The sequence below is a fragment of the Antennarius striatus genome, chromosome 15 (assembly GCF_040054535.1).
Source record: "Antennarius striatus isolate MH-2024 chromosome 15, ASM4005453v1, whole genome shotgun sequence".
NCBI lineage: Eukaryota > Metazoa > Chordata > Actinopteri > Lophiiformes > Antennariidae > Antennarius > Antennarius striatus.
Window position 1 is genome coordinate 20,007,823 of NC_090790.1, and position 19,908 is coordinate 20,027,730.

Here is a 19,908-nt window from a genome sequence, read left to right on the forward strand (position 1 = left end):
ACCTGTTTACCTGTTTGCCTGTCTGCAGATCGGCTTTGATGTCATGGACGACCAGTGCGTGTCCCCGAGCGGACCCCGGCGGGCAGACGCCAAGCGGCCGGGACGTCCCGGCGTCGTCAGGTGCGGCTGGCTCCGGAAGCAGGGGGGGTTCGTGAAGACGTGGCACAGCCGCTGGTTCGTCCTGAGAGGAGATCAGCTGCTCTACTACAAAGACGAGGAGGAGACCAAAACCCTGGTGAGACCCGGACCCCAACCGCCCCCCTGCGCCCGGCGCTCCGGGTCGCCGTCGGCAACCCAGCGTCTTTCATTTATGCTACGTTCATCCATCATCAATGAAAGGAGCAGGACACGCCCCCGCAGGGGAGCACGCAAAAGGAGGTGTAGGCACGAGGTGTAGGCGCGAGGTGTAGGCAAGAGGCGGGGAACTGGGATTGGGCCCAAAACGATGGCGTCACCTCCAACAGATGCAGATCTGTTCACATCACGACACACGTTCTTCTGACGTTCACCTGCTTCACCTCCTTTACCTCCTTCACCTCCTTCACCTCCTTCACCTCCTTCACCTCCTTCACTTCCTTCACCTCCTTCACTTCCTTCACTTCCTTCACTTCCTTCACCTCCTTCACCTCCTTCGCCTCCTTCACCTCCTTCACTTCCTTCACTTCCTTCACCTCCTTCACCTCCTTCACCTCCTTCACCTCCTACTCCCTCAGCCTGTTCTTCTCGTGCTTTGACTCTGCTGGTAGACAAGCGGCCCTACAGATGGGCCCCTGACGAGCCCCCCGGGGGCCCCCTGATGGGCCCTGGAGGCCCCTGACGGATGAGGACGCCGGGGCGTCGCTAGCTTTACCGTCACCAGGCAGCCTCCCCCCACTGAGCATGTTCAGACTGAACAAAGAGACACACCCTGCGATCGGAGAAGAAGGGATGAAGGCAGAGTCCCACCTGGGGGAGTCTGAACCGTCTCCTGGACCTGAAACCAGATGCTTCACGCTGGAATCCCAAACACCCCAAGGAGACAATCGTCTTTCACCCAAACAAAGTCGTCTTTTTCCAGAGGAAGCCGCTCTCTGTTGGGATCTGCCTTCTGCTCATCTGCCCACACTCTGGCCGTCATCCCAGCCAAACCGAACCCGGCGCTCCGCCCAGGTCAAAGGTGAAGGTGGGCCGACAGCCAGATGCTGCTGCCGGCGTGGAAACGACGTGGGCTCCAATCGGGAGCGCCGACATTCCAGACGCCGTCGACGTCCCGGACAAAAACTTATTACTCTTTATATTTAACCTGATTCATCCACAAGTACATGTGATGAACGGCTAAAACAGAGCGACCCCCCCACACCCCCACCTCCAAAAACAAAAAGAAATCATTTTTAAATGGAGCGCGAAATTGCCATAAAACTAGGTCAAGAACACGGCGCCATCCATCCGCGTGACCCCCAAAGAGAAGAAACACGGCGAAAAACACCCGACTGAGCAGAACAAAAATAAAAGTTCTGAAAGGGCAAGGGGGCAAGAAATGGAGTGATGACGTCACGGCGGGGCAAACGTCTCTTTATGCGCCTTTAATTCAGCAGCGTGGAGACATTTTTAAATCAGCAATAAATAAATTCTCCTTGTGCAACCTGTCGCTACCAGTTGCTCCGCCCCTCCCCTGGGGAAGGCGGAGCAACATCCACGCCCTGCTCTGTTGCCACGACACCCACGCCATGACGGCCGCCGGTCGAACGTTCAATCAGTAAGAGCTGGTCGTTGTTGTCAACACAGGAGGTTGTGTTGTCTCTGAGAATTGGGGTCAGGTAGAGGTCAAAGGTCACTGACATTCGCGCGTCGGGTACGGCACGTGTGGGCTTACAGTCGGCATGCCAGGGGCGTGTCCTCACTCGCCCATGGAGATGTAAGCATGATCCCTCTCTCTTTCTTTCTCTCTCTCACACACACACACACACACACACACACACACACACACACACACACACACACACGCTCAGATGTCATCCACACAAAGACAGCAGTGATTCGGGGGGGGGGGTGACACGCGGCCGTTATTGAGATTTAAACCCATCAGCGTCGCATTTGTATCCCAGTGACGTCGCGTTCAGAATGAAAGAAGGAGCTGTGAAGGAAAACACTGAACCAGTTCAGCTCCATGACGACCAACGGAGAAACCAGAGCATTAAAATTAATTAGGATGCTAAGATTCCAGACACAAGTCTTCCCTTTGGTTTATTAGCATCCACAGACGACGGGTGGAGCAGTGATAAAGTTCATCTAAGACGGCATAAACCTCGGTCTTTACACGCGTGAATGGAACCTGTTCACACCTGAGTCCTCATGACTCCAGAGTCACACCACATTCACACCCGGTCCCAATCCAAATCATGTTGTTTTCCTGCATCAGAGAGGACCTGTCAGGCAACAATGTGAGTCAGGAGTGTCATATAACCCCCCCCCCCTTTCCCTGGGGGTGGGAGGTCAATGGGCGGGGTCAGATATCTCAGGTGATTTCTGGAGGGATGAACAGTTGTTCCTGACGTACGTTCATGTTCTCTGTCACACAGCCGTGTAACAGGACGCACCTTTGATCACAGCGACGCCCCCAAGGTGTTGTTTTTATCAGACAGACATCAGTGAGACCGCATCTCGTTCTTTACCGCGTGTTGGCGGATGGATACGACATCAGTGAGACCGGATCTCGTTCTCGTTGGTTGGTTACTTTATCGTCGGGGCAGATGCGCTCCAGGACCGAGATCCAGCTGAACTAAACTAGTTTTAGTAAAGTGATGATCTGGATTTTTCCTCCCGTGTGACGCCGTCAGAGACAAACGACACACCCGTCCTGCAGGTGTGCTCCAGTTCTAAAGGTGTGGACGCACCACAGCATTAATTTCACAGCGAAGGGACACGAGCATCTATTTATGAAATCACTTATTTATAGATGAAATAAAGTCTCTGTCACCAGATGAACAGAACGTTAGTGAAATAATGAAGACGCTGAGGGGACCGATGGACCCATTTAACGGTCCACACAGGCTGGACCTCCACACGCCGTCGCCAGCTCTCCCACTGAGCTCCACTTCCTGTGTCTGAGAGGTCGGGGGGGGGGGGGTGAAAGCGGCGCTGACCAACCAGCCGCCGCCTAATGAGCGCTGAAACGACCTGCAGCGGCCATAACTCCTGCCTCGCTGACGTTAGCGTTGCTGTTTCACGTTTTGCAATCTGAAATCAATTTCTGGTCGGCGGTACGTTTCGTGATGTCGCCACGCGTCCCGTTTGGGAAGTCATTCATCAGATGTTGGGTCGAAGGTCGGCCTTATTCCGTATGTCCATCCAAAGAGTTCAGAACCTCCTGTCGTCGTTTATTTCTCACGCTTTTCGGTCCCGTTTGTGTCGGCAGTGCTTTTTATTCTTTTAATAAGAAAAGATAAGTGGGTTTAAATCATCACAACTCTTCCAAAAATGACCTCATGCTCATTAACCACGACATAAAAATGCAAACGAAGCCCAAAAATAGGTGGGGGTTTGTCCCCGTTGGGTTGGGCCGGGTTGCACTGCTGTTTGCTGGGTAAATATCGTTTGTCTTGCAGCAAACAGTCGTTACCAAGGAGGACGGCGGGGGAGGCGGAGGGGCCACACAAGCGTCGGATCGTTTTCCTAATGATATTCACATTCCTGCAGGCTCACTTCTGTAAAGCCGATCTCGCCTCACGCTCCGTCGTCCCAGGTTTCCATGGAAAAAGAAATTGTGTCTGACAAAAAAAACAAAACGGGGCTTTCAATCCAGGATCCCTGGAACCAGAGCGTCCCGTCTTAATAGTGGTCTTTAAACCTCCATCTAGGTAGGGTGTCCTCTTCCTGGTTGTCACGGCTACGGCTCATTAAAGAGACAGGAAGGAAACCGACCCTCCCCTCAGATCCCGGTGACGCGTTGGGGTCCTTAAAAGCTGACGCTGTCACCGACGCACATCTTGTCTGCATTAACGTGAACCCGGATAGGGGGCGCTCTAATGGCTGTCAGATGTTGAGCGGCGGCGCCGACGTCCGTTAATCAAAGCGAGGCGTCACTTTTTTAAGAGCATCACGTGGATCGACGCGGAGGCGGAGCCCGTTTTCATTCACACATGAAAGAACTTTGTCGTTGACTTGGTTTAAATAAAGATTGTTCCTCAACTCCAACACTGATTATCTAATCGTTGCTAATATTGCTAATATGACCCTCAGAGGCTCCTGTAGAGCCATAGCCCCCCCTACAGGTGGCACAGGTGCCACCTCAGGGACGAACTCGAAGTTTGACTTCTACTGCCGGACAGGAAGTGTTTCCAGAGCTGGTGAATAAACAATGACATCATCGACATAACGCAAAAAGTGACCAATCGTCTGTCGGTATCACCTGGAAAAATTTTTAAAAAATATTTTTTAAAATTTGTATCATGAAGTATAAGAAAAATGAGCTTCTGGATGTTTTAATGGGAATTAATGTTTCCGTCTTTATTCCCACAGGGAACTATTTTCCTGCCTGGGAACAGAGTCTCTGAACATCCAACCAGCGGTGAAGATGGCGGGAAATTTCTTTTCGAGGTCATTCCAGGTAGGAAATCTGATCATTTAATGACTTTTTATTGTTGCTGTTGGTTAAATATTCACTTTTGGATTCCTCCCATCAATGGAAAAATAGAAATAAGAGAAAAACGAATCACTTCCTCTTCTTTTTTATTAATCATGTGTTTGCTGTAAAACTACAGCATGACCTCTAAATATAGCGCTCTTCTTCACGATGAGGAACTCGCAGTGTTTTTGAACATTTTTTTGCACAATTATGCTGACGGAACGATTCTCGACATCCGTGAGTTTCGTAACTTTTATGGGAAAAGTTTGCATCTCGTACGCGCATGCTGAATGGGAAGCTAATTAGCTTAGCGTAGTGATAAGACGGAAAGTTTATTTGTGCATGTTTGATTCTTTTCCATATTTAAACAACAGTTTTGATTTTTTTTGTTTTTGTTTGCTGCTTTATTCTTTTAGTCATTATGCTAAGCTAAGCTAAGCTAATCACCTGCTTTCTCAGGCTCCTCTTCAGCTTGAAATAAAAAAAGTCAGATGCACAAACACAAAGGAAAAGAAGGGAATTTTCCCAAAAGGAATAATTCCAGGCATGTGAGTCAGTGGAATAGATTAGTAAAAAACCCACTGGGGGGGAAATAAAGGCAGCTGCTGAGGGACGGTAGCGAGGGGCATCAGCAGCCGACCAGTAGAACCCAGTGGAACCACCGGATGTGAGCGGCCGCGTCCAGCTGTTTGTTTGTTTGTTTGTTTATCTGTGTGTGTGTGTTTTCCTTGGCAATCGTTCACTTCGGTTTCTCACACAGGAAACCAGAAGCTTTCCAGACACTTTCACATCACCTCCCTGACCCCCCACCCCCACCCCCCCCAGCAGAGTAAAGCCGGGCCGGGTTTCAAATACAAACAACAACAACATAAAACTCCAAAAAGTCCGTTTCAATGCTGTTGGAGAACAAAAGGGGAAGTTACAACTTTTTATTTTCACTTCTCTTTTTTTATTTCCTTGCTCATCAACTATAAAACACCCACAATACAAAGAAATGAGTGTTTTCAGAGCAGTGTTGCGTTCAGGCTCCCTCCGACACACCAGTACTGTAATTATTGGTGACATGCGGGTCAGACAGACGGGTCCTAGTGTGATCGCTAAACTAAAAGCGATCACACGCCTGCGTCTGTTTTTAGCGCCTCTTTTCCAGGTTTTACGTTGTATGTTGTGGAGGATTTAATTGACTGCTGAGACATTGTGCTGCATTTAACAGTGTGGTGAGTGTGTGTGAGTGTGTGTGGCGCTTGGAGCTTTGTGTTTGCGTTGCTCCGCCACGGAGACAGTTACCATCCATGTTTCCATCCAAAAAAAAAAAAAAAAAAGAAAGAATGAGGGGAAAAGAACCCTGGAATCCAGAAACTCTGCAGAAACAATCAGAACATAACTTAACCGGCTGCTCCATTCCACCTTGTCAGCTGGTGGAACACCTCGGCGATGAGTACAAAAGTTAACTTTTGACCTTGACTTAGTTTTCTCAAGGTCAAGGTCATCATGTCATTTGTATCCCCTTTGCTGCCTGAGTCATGTGCTTTTAGTTTCATCTTTCTACCTGCAAAAGTTGTGACCACCTGAGCCTCCAGTTCCTGAGGAGTCAAGGCCAACAGTTTAATGGGTTTTTAGCTATGCTATGCTAACTAGCTTCACATTTAGCAGATGTATTATTAGTCTAATCTGAGAGACTGACCTTATTGTAAGAAAACACTTCTGTAAAAACTTCCAGGGAGTATTTCCCGACGTCTTCCCGGGTCGAGGTCGCACGGCCCCTCGTGATGCGTTCAAACGCATCGCGGCTCGACAGACTCGAAGAGCTTAAAGTCGGCGAAACTCGTAGTGTCCAGGAGTGACCTTAGAGTCGCTGGACAACAAGAGCTGGACTTGTGGCGAGGCGGCGAATAAAGACGCCTCACAGAAGCAGAAGCAGGAGGAGAAAATGAAAGGAAAACACGACGCATTTATTCCGCCGCGGCGACGGACGGATTGGTCACAGTCGGACAGAGACGGTCATTGTCCTCTCAGGGTTGTCCTCTCTCTCTTGGTGTTTTCATGTCTACATCTGGATGGGGGGGGGTTCTGGAACCTGCGGAAAGAGTTAAGGCGGGGGGGGGGGTCGTGGGATGGGATCCACCGCAGGTCTGACAATATTTAGACTGGAACCCGCTGTCAGACAGACATGCAGGTCCAGACACAATGGAGCTGTTCTTCTTGCTCCCGTTAAGCACCAGCGATGTTTCCTTCCATCACACGGACACGTTAGGACGTGTGCAAACCCACACGGGTGCAGCAACGATAGCAAACACGCAGCTGCCAGAACCTCCCTCATGAATTTCATGTTCGCGTTCAGGCTGAAGACACGTCTGTGCAGCCGCGTTTAAATCATGAGCTAATTATTCTGATAGGCACTCGCATGAATCTGATTCTTATGCATGACGTGTGGACGCTCAAACAGACAGCGCTACTGTATTTCTCTTCTACATCTCTATCTACTAGTATATCTCTATCTACATCTCTATCTTCTAGTATATCTCTATCTACACCTCTATCTTCTAGTATATCTATATCTCTATCTACATCTGTCTGTCTGAAGGACACATCAGAACATCTCGCCACTCAGGATTAGCGTGCCGGCTAATCCGACATGTTTGAATCCTCCCAGGAATGTCAGGTATGATCTGAATACGTAAACACTGGGATCTGATATCTGAACCTTCGCTGCAGCGGCCAATCAAGAGTCAGCCTGTAACGGCGTGTGATTTTAGACACGCTTTATGACTTTTAATCCGTTAAAGTTAGCATTAGCCGAAACCCAATCCATCATCCCGTCCCTACTGGACCAGAATCCACACAGGAAACACCCCCTTTGTTGGGATTTGATGGCGTACTACTGTAGTTCCCCAAACTGTCTCTCTCTCGCTCTTGGTTGGCTTGGCTATTTAGGCCGAAGCGAGTCACTCCCTCAGAATTATGGGAATATTACCTCCAAAGGTCAACATCCTTTCATTCATGGGCCCGTTGGGGTTCGGTTGGTAGAACAGAAGAACTTCCTGGTCCATGTGATTGATCGTGCTCCGGCTGATTGGTGAAACAGTTGACTCAGACTTGAACTAACGTTGCTGCTGCCCCCATGTGGCCTCTCTGAGTCATTACAGGTTTTAAAAACAAGGCAAATCCATCCCACTTTATTTTAGGGAACTAAAATGAATGAATGAACCTTTATTGTGTACCTGTGTGTACCTTTGTGATGAATGGAAGCAGTTCCATTATGTTGTGTAACTCCTCATTTACATTAATGAACAGGAGAGATGCTTTGTTTTCATTACTTCATTCAATTAAATTAGCTGCGGCAGGAAAGTAAATTAATTTATGAATGTTTTGAAGTGAATTATTTTAATTTATGTATGCACACATTTGATCTTGTAATGGGAAAATAGTTTAATAGAATCGTGAGCCCCAATGAGCTCTGACACTTTACATCATTTACACTTTTTTGATTTGTGTAAATATGTTAATCTGGTTAATCTGAGTTTAAACTATGTTGATGAAGATCTCAGCTGGACGATCACAGTAACTGACTGATCTCTATTGGACGGTGGAGACGGGCGTGACTTAGAACACCTGCTGCACCTGAAGCTGGTGACGGAATGATGAACAGTCGTCAGCAGACAGCCCAACCAGCAGGTGGCCTTAAATAATCCTGACTATAACCCCTCTTGTTTGGGGTTGGTCATAAATACGAGCAGTATTACCCTCCAGCCACCTGTTGAAGCTGAAGGAGGCCCGGTGGGGTAACGGAGCGGAGTATTAATCTACGTCGATGACATCCCACCGTCAGGATGTACGGATGTGGTTCTCAAACCGGACCCCTGTCACCACTCATCAGCTGCTGCTGCCATTGGCTGCTTGAGATCCAATGAGCAGCAGAGGTGAAGGTTCAGATCCCACTGAGAATCGTGTTGACTTCAGGGACTCAACCAGAAAATCAGACAGAAGGAGTGTCGACAGATCAGGTGCTGAACCACAAACGTGGAACAGATTACAGATGTTTGTGTTTTCCCAGGGCAGGAAGTCAATAACCTGCCGTCTGAGACGCGGCGGCACATGGGGAGAGTTTGTTATGGATGGGGGGGCAGGTGGGGGCGGTGTTGACTAGGTTTGAAGTCCTTATGAATTCTTCAGCAGGAAGTTCAAACCTGTGGGTTTCAGGAAACACGGTGACCATAGTGAGATGTTTCCAAGCTTCTGTAGCGGTTCTGTGTTAGCCTGTTAGCATGATGGAAACATTACAGGTGAACCTCGGCTAACGTCGCTAACCAGTTCCTGGACACCTGATGTTGGTTAAATGAACTGGTCTCCAGACTAAACTGTAGATAACCATTCCCAGTTCTGTACTGAACTTATAATAATAATATAATATAATATAATAATATTTGTTAATATAAATCTATTTGAAGCTAACAATTACATTTTATTTTTTAATTTCATACAGAAAAAATGTCTCCGTCTCGTCTTCTGCTGCTTCTTCCTCATGGTGGGTCACAGGGGTTGCTGCGGGCTAATAATAATAAATATTTTATTCTAATTTATTGTACAGTAACAGGATATTATATGTTTTTAAAGGTTTACTAGTAATTTAATAATTCCAGTATTTTTGGCAGACATAAAGTGGAGTAAGACGACATCAACTCTCGCGACTTCATGTCATCGCAGATTTTTGGTAGGCAGTCACGTGATACCGTACGCGCATTCTATTGGCTGATGGAGTCCAGAAGTGCGCCACGTTCTGTGAGTCTCGGACTTCTGTGAGACACAAAAGTGCTTTAAACAGTCTATCAGAGTGTTTTAAAGGTAACACAGATGGAAGGTGGTTGTCTTTGGAGATGCTGACCCTGACCAGTTGGAGGTTTAAGAAGCGCCGTGAGGAAGAGGAGCTGCAGACACGTCTGTAACTCAGCAGAAGGAGGAGGAACATTTTGGTCTTTGAGAGTGTTGCCTGGATGAGGTCATGACTGAGAAGACTCGTCTTCATCAGGAGGCAACATCGTCCTCCTCTCCCACAGACCGTTGAAGGATGGTTCTGGTTTCCAGCGGCTGGTTTACTTGCAGGAGACGCCGAAGGGATCCGTCCAATTCCTGGAATGATCAGGGGGGTCTTTAAGGAGGTTCCGGACTGCGACAGGATGCCTCCCGTCTCATTAAGGCCGAGGCCTGGACAGTGTTAGCTCTGTCGGAGGAACACATCGTCCTTTTACGACTTCCTCTGTAAACCGTCCAGAGCGCCATGACATCATCACCTGCTTAGGAGCGTGATCAGAATCAGGAGATAAACATTCTCTCTGTGTTTGAGTGAATTCACGTATCAGGTCAGCGTTTTCGGGAGACAGTTATCGACTTCTGTGCCAGGTAGACGATCGATGCTGCTCATCGATCCAGGAGTCGTAAATCTGGAGCTAGCAGCCGGTAGCAAAGCGACGCAATCCACCGATGCTTTGCTAACTTTGTACCAGCACGTAAAAATTATGTCATGGTTTTAGCATGTTGTTGGAAGCATGTATCGGAGGAATGACTCCTGAAGGGTGAAAGATGAAGTCCATCAAACGTCTTAAAGTTGGTTTAGCTGCTTCCTGTTCTACGGTTCTCTAGTTGGCGCCTCGCATGGCGATTCCCAAGCCTTGCGTCCTCACATATCGGGTTTGTTAAGAAGCCGGTGAGATTCTCCGGACGCCTCCAGGATGTTTGTCTGATGGGGAGGCTCGGCTCGGAGGTCCAGACCGACGGTATGTAAACGGATTCTTGTCTGGATAAACATTTAGACTTGCCCAGCTTCTCCAAAGCTGGGTCTTCCCGCCCGATCCCGCAGTTGTTCGACGGGAGCCAATGAGTGAAGGTCTTTACATCCCGCAAAGTGGTGATGGATTGTAATGGTCAGTGTTGGTGTGTTTGTCCGTTAGTCCACCAAATGTCTTCACAACCGCTGCAGAAAGAAAGATGAAACTAGGAGCACATGACTCAGGCAGCAAAGGGGATGGAAATGAGGTGGTGACCTTGACCTTGAGAAAACTAGGTCCAAGTCGTGTTGGATCTTTTATTAAATGACCCTGATCTATGAGGTCAGGGTCAGGGTAAAATTTTGATTTCAGGGGTGTCACGAGTTTTAAACATGCTGAAGCCCCGCCCCCTGCCGTCCCGGGACGCCGGTAGCTTTAGCCTCGCCGACCCGGAGCAGCGGCTGTATTTATAGAGAGAGTGGATGAGTCATTTGGCCGAGTGCCCACCAGATTTACAGGTCCTCGCATTGGGGAGGGCTGCTTGATTTACGATGCCCCCACCCCCCACCCTCCACTACCACCATCAGCTCCCACCCCACCCCTCTCACTTCCTTCACAGACACACCATCTTGCCTTGGGGCTGTTATCTCGCTGGGGTCCATTCAGCCGGTCGGCTGCTTCCTAGAAACAAGTATCTGTCAGAGGTCGTGGGGTGGGGGGGGTCCTGACCCCAAAGACGGCAAAGAAGAAGTTTAAGGCTACAGATTTGTATGAGGTGGAGGTGGGGGGGGGTCAAGGGGCGATGAAGGGAGGAGGAGAAAGATTAGTCTGAAGATCGGAACGAGAACCGATGAAGAGGAGGCGTCGGGAGGGGGGGGGGCCAGCGGTCAGAAGCGACGGCGTGGGTCTTGAGGGGGGGGCAGCCCATGGATCTGAACTCCAACCCAGGTCTGTCTCTGCACACAACAAACACTCCGGTCCAGACCGTTTCATTATGAGAACCGTGATATTATTAGACTGTCTGTGGTGTGGGTTACAGCTGGGGGGGGTCGGGTAGTGGTGGTGGTGGTGGGGGGGTCCTCACATAGCTCTACTCGCCTTAAACTGAAGCCACTTGCTCAAGTCGTTCCCTGTTACCCATTGACGAGGAGGCGCAGGGCAGACATGTGTCGGGTCGTCTCGTCCTGGGGCAACCGTTGACCAGCGGTTACCCAGAATGCAACCAACCGGCAGCAGTTCTGCATGAGTCCTGATTGGCTAGAGCTCAGGGTTTGCTCCTGGTTCTGGTTGTGGGTTTTGCCCCAGTTTCTTCCAGGGTTGGGGTGCCGGATCCAGGTCCAGGACACCGGTTGTGGGTCTGGTATTGTCGTTAACGTGCCACGCAGGAACGGTCGAACTAAACATGCAGCTTTCAGACATTCTGCTGGGGGAATAAAATCCTTCTCACGAGAGCCGGGTCGTGTTTCACTCCCCCAGCGGCGTGAGGCAGATAACAGAAGACACTCCTGTGTTCAAACCTGCCTGGAGAACCGGGTCTCGTTAGAAACTCTAAAGAAGCTGACAGGAAGAGAATCATACAGCGCTGAAGGTCTGATCGGCCAGAAATGAGATTTTACAAACAACCGATGAGGTGAGGAGGAAATTAAAGTGTTTTAATCGTCTGACAGTTGGGAAACGTCTGAGACGCCCAAATATTTATCAGATCTTTAACTCACTGGATTGTCGACTGTAGCTGACAGCAGATTGATGAATAGATCCGGCTTGAACCTGATATCATCCGATATCGTATCAATATTCTATCATACTGATATCGTCTGACATCATGCTTATATAGTCTGAAGTTGTATTGATACCTTCTGATATTGTATCATACCAATACCGTACCAATATTGTCTGATATTGCATCATATCAATATCGTAACTGTTTTGTATTGATATTGTCTTGTATCGTATCAATATTGTATTGTTATCGTGTGATATTGTATTGTATCAATATCGTATAAATGTAACATTGATAGCATCTGATATTGATATGGTATCAGCTGATATCGATGCCAGAGGATGTTGTATCAATATTAGACGATTTTTTACCAATACCATCTGATATCCTATTGATACCGTATTGATATCATTGACCCACTTGAGTCCCGACTGCAGTAGTTTTATCGCCTCTTATCCTCCTTGGGTTAGGGTTAGGGTTAAACCAGCAGCCAGGTTTCCATAACCCTGTCTGGAGAGTTCAAAGGCCCCCCCACCCCCTCAGCCCCCCAGGCCGGGCTGACTCAGCCCTCCAATCAGAGCTGTGGGGAGTGCAGGTGTGCTTCTGCCCCGGAGCTGAAAGGTGATATTAGAGGGCATTAGCGAGCGGAGCAACGGGCACTTTGTGTAGTCCCTTTATTCCTTCACTGGCATGAATAAGAACCGCCTGGATGTCGACGCCCCTCCCTTCAGGTCGTCAGTCTCTGCCGTGAAGCTACACATACAAACATGTGATGTACCGTCAAACCGTCAGAGAGGTGCAGGCTGTCACTGTACGGTCGTGATCCGGTGGCAACGGTCCGCGTTTTACCTTCAGAAGCTCTGAAATTTCCTTCGTCTGCATCTGATGGAATGTTTCAGCCTCCCGGCACCGAGTGCAAACATTCAAGTGACAACAGCTGCCAGCCCCCCAAGCTCAACGCTAAACGGGAAGTTAAGCCCCCAGCCTGTGGTCGCCGGAGCCGGAGCAAAGGTTCTGTCATTTTAACCAACCTCGACGAGCTGTCGAGCTTCGTTTGAGGAGTTAGAGCAACATTAGTCCCACTTTACACCTCCAGTCGCAGATGGAGTCAGCAGGATGGACAGAAGGTTTGAGGTTCCACAACACCTGTGAGTTACTGAGGTGAGAAGACGTGATCACATGTGAACTAGAACCCGACATACGAGCTGCTCGACATACCAGCTATTTGAGATACGAGACGCTCTGTCCGTGTTTTTGTCCGACATACGAGCAAAATCCGAGACACGAGTCGTGTTTCGGATCCACTAGTTGGCGGATGGATACAACATCAGTGAGACCGGATCTCGTTCTTTACCACATGCGTGTCTATTGGTTGATAAAAGAACTTTTTTTTTTCATTATTTAGAGGGTTTAGGGCTTTTTTTACAAGGTTGGAACGGATTAAAACGATTTTAGTTATTTTAAATGTTTGATTTACAGGTTTGGTGAGTTTAACTCGTATCTCCAGGTTCTACTGTAAGTTCTTCTGTAGGTTCTACTGTAGGTTCTTCTGTAGGTTCTACTGTAGGTTCTTCTGTAGGTTCTACTGTAGGTTCTACTGTATTTACATCCGTTTTTATGTGAACTTTTGATTCTTGGTTTCTTCTTTTGGTGCGGACATGAAAGTGGTTTAAATTGCAGCGTGATGTCTGAAATCCCGTCAACATGGGATGGCGTCCTGTCTGAGCTGCGTTCCTTTTTTCTTGAGCATCACAGTATATTTCCTGCGACTCTACGGGTGAATCGGGGAGCGTTCTGTCCCCTTTGAGGGTTAAACAGATCTCAGACTTTCTTTGGATGCTGTGCTGGACTTTCTGGCTTGGGGGGTTCTGACGTTGTCTGGGTATCACGTTCGCCATTCAGCGCCACAGATCTCTGGGAATCCAGTTTGTGGCCATTAGTCTCATTTTTGGTGCCATTATTACCTTTCTCCTGTCGGCGCCGGTGGAGGGACGGTGCAGAGGAGCTCCTGTCCCCTTTGACCTCTCCTCTCCATTCACTGTTCCTCATTCAGCTCCAGATGTAACGGATAGCCAGAGGAGCTCTATGGGGTCTGTGTTCTCCACCAGACCAGGTCTGTCCCCTCACATTCTGTCCTTTGGCAGAGCAGGACCACCATGACACCAGAACTTTACTGTGGATCAGGTGACACAGGTGACGCGAGGCTCAAGTGCTCAGGAAAAGTCCTGGTTGTCAGGATGTCTCCGTTCACCTGATCAAAAGACATGAAGCGAATAATTTAACACAAGAAAACAACATGATGCTCTAGAAACGGTTCCAAAGACATAAAAGCGCTGAGGTGTGAACGCCACGCCCCCTGTTTGCTCAGAGGGGTCGTGACCTCTGGCAAACCAGTGGTCTTTCTAAAGCCAGGCCTTCAGAGATCGGCCCATTGTTCCCACGACAGAGTTTTAAAGAAGTTTGTGAATGTGTGTGTGTGTGTGTGTGTGTGTGTGTGTGTGTGTGTGTGTGTGTGTGTGTGTGTCTTTGTGTACACCTCCCAACCCCCTCTTCAAACCTCCCTCCCCCTTTCACACCCTCTCAGCTGTGCTCGCTCAGTCATTCCGAGCCAAACGCCAACAGTTCAGCTCCTCCGTCACAAGCTGCTCGTCCTCAGGTCAACCCAGGCTGCCAGGACTCCGTTACCCCCCAAACCAGGACTCTGTTACCCCCCAAACCAGGACTCTGTTGTCCACTTACCCTGGACTCGGTTACCCCCCAACTCGGGACTCCGTTACACCCAACCCAGGACTAAGTTACGCCCCAATTCAGGACTCCGTTACAACCTTACCCAGGACTCCATTACCCCCCAACTCAGGGCTCTGCTACCCCCTTTCCTGGGATTCCATTACCCCCCAACTCAGGGCTCTGCTACCCCCTTTCCTGGGACTCTGTGACCCCCCAACTCAGGACTCTGTTAACCCCAAACTGAGGACTCTGTTACCCCCTAACGCAGGACTCCGTTAACCCCAACCCAGGACTGGGTTACTACCCAAACCAGGACTCTGTTAGCACCCAACTCAGGACTCTGTTACCCCCTAACCTGGGATCTTACCCCCAAATCTGGGACCCCCCCCCCCAGGGATTGAGGAGCAGACATGGAGGTGGTTCACCGGGCGGTTTACAGTTTCCCACACTACGGATTGTCTGGTTTGCTCTCGTCTCCTGAAGGTAACGTTTTACAGTGCGTCTCCGGGGCTTTTGGGGCTTGTGGGTACCCTGTAGTTCTGTAGTTCTTTGTACTGATGTCTGCGCTGCAGATGACTTTACCGGAGCAGACGGATGACATCATCTGGTGATGTCACCCATGAATGAAGCAGAGATCAAAAAGGAAAGGATGTTAGTTCTTGTTCCACTTTTAGTCCTCGTCACCATTCCCCATGAATGAGCAAACGCTTCGCACGACGGTCCGGCTCGCCGTTCACCGCCGGAGGAGCGACTTCCTGTTCTGTCGGAGGTATTTATGATGCGTGAACTTCTGAGAAGACTATCATTAGACGCAGTATCCCACCCCGACGTGCCCCGGCGTGCACGCAAACAAGACGACTCTCGTAGACCAGGGAGAAGAGGAACGTTTGGTGTTCCTCTTCAGACGCTGGGATCGTGACACAGCTTTGTGTCATGAGGGGTTCTGGGTTTGTGGCCCAGCAGCTGTTTCCTCCACTCGGGTTTGGAGGAACGTCAGGTTTTCCTCTTCTGAACGCTCGGAGTCATTTCATCTCGTTCCCGTTGGTGTGCGCTAATAAAAACACACCGAACGCTTTCACTGTTGCTCGTTGTCAGAGGACGACGTGAGGTTTTGGGGTTGCGTCCTGTCGTCAGACAGCTGTGGCGCTTATAGATCATCAGAATTTTAAAAACAGGAAATAATATTTATTTCCTGTTTTAAATGTAACAGTTTTATATTTTGATCTGTTTTAAGCAATAGCTAAGAGACTGTTAGCTTAGCTTAGCATAAGGACTGGAGGAATGTTCCATTCATTCATCTGAGGAAAATGATTCACTTGACTTTGTTTATGCACAAAATATTTATTTAATCTAAGCTAAACTAAGCTGTTCAAGCACTTTAATACAGGTTACCTCTTCTTATGTCGTTTGGAGTTACGTCAGTTTAAAAAAAATACACTGAAAAATAAAAATCAAGTTTACGCCACAAATACTGGAATCATAAAATCACTAGTAAAACTGTAATAGCACATAAAATAACATGTTACTGTACAATAAATAGAATAAAACATGTAATTTCATATTATTAGCCCGTAGCAACCCACATGACGAGACGAGAAGACGAGACGCAGATGTTTTTTCTGTACTATATTAAAAAATAAATTTTAAATGTCTGTCAGATTAAAATAAATTGGTATAAACTGTGTTCATGCAACTTTTCCTAGCGCTATGTTAACGCTCTAATGCTAACCTCCTGTTGTGAGTGGATGCTGTGTGCTGGGTTTGTGTTACTCACAGCAGACACGGGTGCAGGTGTGTGTGTGAGTGTGTGTGTGTGTGTGTGTGTGTGTGTGCGGGATCCTTTGTTGTCCCCCACCTGTTCTGATCCGTTAGCGATAGCCGGCCTGCAGCTGTTTGGTGCTTCTGACTCACAGAGAACGGCTTTAAATCAGACGTCGGCCTCCAGTTGTTGTTTGAGCAGCTGGACGACGTCACCGGCGGGATTACGTTGGACGACTGACAGGATGTGGCGTTTTTCTCTCCTCCCACGTTTTTGTTCTCATTCCCAGGATGCATTGGGGCTCTTGATCTGTGTGCGTCTCGTCTGTAAAGCCTGACTTTTTAAAAACGTCTCATTTAGGTGATGATGGAGGGCTGTTCCAGGTCGGGATCACAAACTCCACGTGGAGGACCGTTGGGTTCTAGGTGTGATACAAAGACGTTCACGCCGTCATCATAAAAGAAACTTAACGAATTAGAGAAATAATATAGGCGGAATAAAGTCTCAATTCTGTGATGACATATGGGAATGACGACAACAAATTAGAGCGACTGAATCCTGCGCATGTCTATTACTCCGCTGCTGAAAATAGTCCCCAAGAAATGTATAGTAGAACCAGGGGATCAATCTGTTGCATGACTAAACTATTTAAAATAACTACAATAATTTAAATCCATTCCAGCCTTGAAAAAAGCTCCAAACCCCCTAAATTAGGAACAAAAAGCATATATTTATCAACCAATAGACACGCAGGCTTCACCTGTGTATAATTAATTATATATAAGTGACATAAACAATGATAAAGAATAAAAAGAAACGCAACAATCAGGAGAACAAACGAGCTACTTTACGCTCCCTCTGAGTTAAAGCACTACTTCGCTCCGCGGAGGACTCTGAAATGTGAGGCGGCGCGTGTGGAGGTGTTCTGGCGCCGGCCGGAACTCGACTCGACGATCGATGGGTCTTGTTGACAAACATCCCCTCTCGCTCTTCGAGAAGCGTGGCTGGCTGTGACGTCACCGGGGGGGCGTGATTCCTGCACGTAAGATGTGACGTCATCTCTGTCGATTCAAACACGTTTTAAAATGTTGCCGAGCGCGTCTGATCCACGTGACGCTGATTAATTTACAGGGGCTCGTGGGGGGGGACAGTCACGTGTCACGTTAGCCTAAGATGTAACTTCCGGTTTCACGGACCGGAACAGGGGGGACAGAACAAAATGATCGTGAAATATTGATTAAAGGTTAATAAAAGAATCAGGAGTGAATTTAATTCTGTATCAGGTAACGGTTCCTCTTTATTCCGTGTATTTATTGATAGATCGCTTTTCTGAACCCTCTGGCTTTCCGTAGCTCCTCTGAAAATGGGAAAATGTTGTATTTTTCCTTTTTTAAAGAAACAAAAAAGTTTTTTATTATAAATTTTTTTATTGTTTTAGCAATCTTTGGATCAATAAATGTAAATATAATAAACAAAAACCTGAATTCAAACATTTTATAATGATATAATGATAATAGAACAGGGGCGTGTCTTATATGTCATCCAGGGGCGTGTCTTATATGTCATCCAGGGGCGTGTCTGTTGGTTCTGATCATACGAGATCCTCACTGAAGGTCAGGGGTCACCATCAGGTCGGACAACTGTGTTCTGCTGTGAAGGTTTTTGTGACATCATAACTGAGAGGGCGTGTCTCTGTCTCTGATTGGACAGGGGGGGACCGGGAGCGGATGACGGCCAACCATGAGACGTACCTCCTCATGGCCAGCAGCCAAAACGACATGGAGGACTGGGTCAAGAGCATCCGACGGGTCATCTGGGCGCCGTTTGGGGGAGGTCAGTCACACACCGGTTAGTTAGGGTTAGGGTTGGTTAGGGTTAGTTAGGGTTAGGATTGGTTAGGCTTAGGGTTAGTTAGGGTTAGTTAGGGTTAGTTAGGGTTAGGATTGTTTAGGCTTAGGGTTAGTTAGGGTTACGATTAGTTGGGGTTGGTTAGGGTTACGGTTAGTTAGGGTTAGGGTTAGTTAGGGTTAGGATTAGTTACGATTAGTTATTGTTAGTTAGGGGTTAGTTAGTTAGGGTTAGTTAGGGTTAGGTTTAGTTAGTGTTAGCTAGGGGTTAGTTAGTTAGGGTTAGGTTTAGTCAGGGTTAGTTAGGGTTAGGTTTAGTTAGGGTTAGTTAGGGTTATTTAGTGTTAGGGGTTAGTTGGTTTGGGTTAGTTAGGGTTAGGTTTAGTCAGGGTTAGTTAGGGTTAGGTTTAGTTAGGGTTAGTTTGAGTTATTTAGTGTTATGGGTTAGTTGGTTAGGGTTAGTTAGGGTTAGGTTTAGTTTGGGTTAGTAAGGGGTTAGTTAGTTAGGGTTAGTTAGGGTAAGTTAGTTAGGGTCATACACGACAGGTTTTCTCTTTAAATTACAGACTGGGGTAGTTTTCTCCAAACCTATCTGAGTTCTGAAGTCAGAACGTCAGTCGCCTCCTCTTCCTCCTCCTGCCTCTCCTCTGCGTGTTGCTGACATCACTATGATGTCATCACGTCGTCATAGCAGCAGGTCTGTGCTGATTGTCGTGCTGATTGACGAGGGCGGTGAGTTAAAGTCATGACAGGAGTCTGAGATGAAACAACCCTCAACCACGACTCAACGCCGCGTCAGCATTGAGCTGGGACATATCCTGGTTCTGGTGGGATCTCTGTTCTGATTGGTCTCCTGGTGCTTGTTTTCCACCTTCCTGGCGGATGTCGGCCTTCATTGCTCACCGGGGCGTGGCGTCAGCGACCGGATGGGCTTTTCGGGCGCCTCTGTTTGCAGTGCGGTGAGCTCGACGTCTGCTGCGGTTGACTGCTCTTCAAAAGGACAAGCCACTTGTCAAAAATGCCACCAGAACCTCCGGCCCCGAGCAGCGACACTTTCTGCAGCTGCAGCAGATGCTATCAGTGCTCTGATTGGTCGATTGGCGTTTCTGAAACGAGATTAGGGATCCTGCTGTATATGACAGACGAACTACAGACCCATCAGAGATGTGCAGCTGTGGCCTCTCCATATGGATCTTTGGGGATCTATTTCATGGTAATTATTTACTGTTTGTGACACGTTTAGATTTTCTTCCTGTTTTTGTAGCTTTAATACAGTCGAACCTCGAGATACAAGTTTTTTGAGATACAAGCTGTAACTTTGTCCATGTGTTTGACATGCAAGAGTAAATCTGAGATACGACTTGTGCTTTGGGAAACCACCGCTAGTTGGTGGATGGATACAACATCAGTGAGACGGGATCTCGTTCTTTACCATGTGTTGGCGGATGGATACGACATCGGTGAGACCGGATCTCGTTCTTTAAAATAGT

At 48.0% G+C, this 19,908-nt stretch overlaps 1 protein-coding gene across 9 annotated transcripts in view; it reads left to right on the forward strand.

Annotated features, from left to right (window-relative positions):
• The window catches only part of arhgap24 (Rho GTPase activating protein 24), a 28,945-nt gene that overhangs the window by 3,941 nt on the left and 5,096 nt on the right, over nucleotides 1-19,908 (forward strand). For 6 of the 9 annotated variants that reach the window (XM_068334231.1, XM_068334234.1, XM_068334235.1 and 3 more), the window contains exons 2-4: nucleotides 29-235; nucleotides 4,498-4,585; nucleotides 18,282-18,404. In XM_068334231.1, the coding sequence (XP_068190332.1) occupies nucleotides 44-235; nucleotides 4,498-4,585; nucleotides 18,282-18,404 (403 nt within the window). In that variant the 5' untranslated portion in view covers nucleotides 29-43. Of the gene's footprint in view, nucleotides 1-28; nucleotides 236-4,497; nucleotides 4,586-15,185; nucleotides 15,296-15,430; nucleotides 15,582-18,281; nucleotides 18,405-18,895; nucleotides 19,632-19,908 lie in introns of those variants that run through there. The other 3 variants (XM_068334239.1, XM_068334237.1, XM_068334240.1) reach the window with 3 other exon arrangements.